Source organism: Ailuropoda melanoleuca, unplaced genomic scaffold, assembly GCF_002007445.2.
Source record: "Ailuropoda melanoleuca isolate Jingjing unplaced genomic scaffold, ASM200744v2 unplaced-scaffold33538, whole genome shotgun sequence".
Lineage (NCBI taxonomy): Eukaryota > Metazoa > Chordata > Mammalia > Carnivora > Ursidae > Ailuropoda > Ailuropoda melanoleuca.
The window spans coordinates 1-505 of NW_023204435.1; the positions used below are offsets into that span (position 1 = coordinate 1).

General features: G+C 47.9%; 1 protein-coding gene across 1 annotated transcript; it reads left to right on the top strand.

Moving 5' to 3' along the window:
* The first annotated feature begins 15 nt into the window (after window positions 1-15).
* Window positions 16-462, top strand: LOC117798745 (60S ribosomal protein L27a). The gene has a single exon (XM_034651215.1). It carries the CDS (start codon window positions 16-18, stop codon window positions 460-462), a length of 447 nt encoding a protein of 148 aa, XP_034507106.1.
* Window positions 463-505: the final 43 nt, after the last annotated feature.

Below are 505 nucleotides of genomic sequence, written 5' to 3' on the forward strand. Positions count from 1 at the left end.
CTTCGAGCCGTTAAGATGCCAGCCAGAACAAGAAAGACCAGGAAGCTCAGAGGACACGTCAGCCATGGACATGGCCGCATTGGGAAACACAGAAAGCACCCTGGAGGCCGTGGAAATGCTGGTGGAATGCATCACCACAGAATCAACTTCGACAAATATCATCCAGGTTATTTCGGGAAAGTTGGTATGAGACATTTCCACCTGAAGAAGAACATGCACTTCTGTCCAACAATCAACCTGGATAAACTGTGGACCCTTGTTAGTGAGCAGACCAGGCTGAACTACGCGAAGAACCCTGAAGGCCCAGCACCCATTATTGATGTGGTTCATTCGGGTTATTACAAAGTCCTGGGGAAGGGAAAACTACCCAAACAGCCTGTGATTGTCAAAGCAAAGTTCTTCAGCAGGAGAGCAGAGGAGAAGATCAAAGGTGTTGGGGGAGCTTGTGTACTCATGGCTTAAAAGCTGCCTACTCCCAGTAGATCTTAATAAAGGCTTTCTGTAC

Bases quoted from the DNA above. Each gene is read 5' to 3' on its own strand.
- LOC117798745 (XM_034651215.1), top strand. From the start codon at position 16: ATGCCAGCCAGAACAAGAAAGACCAGGAAGCTCAGAGGACACGTCAGC.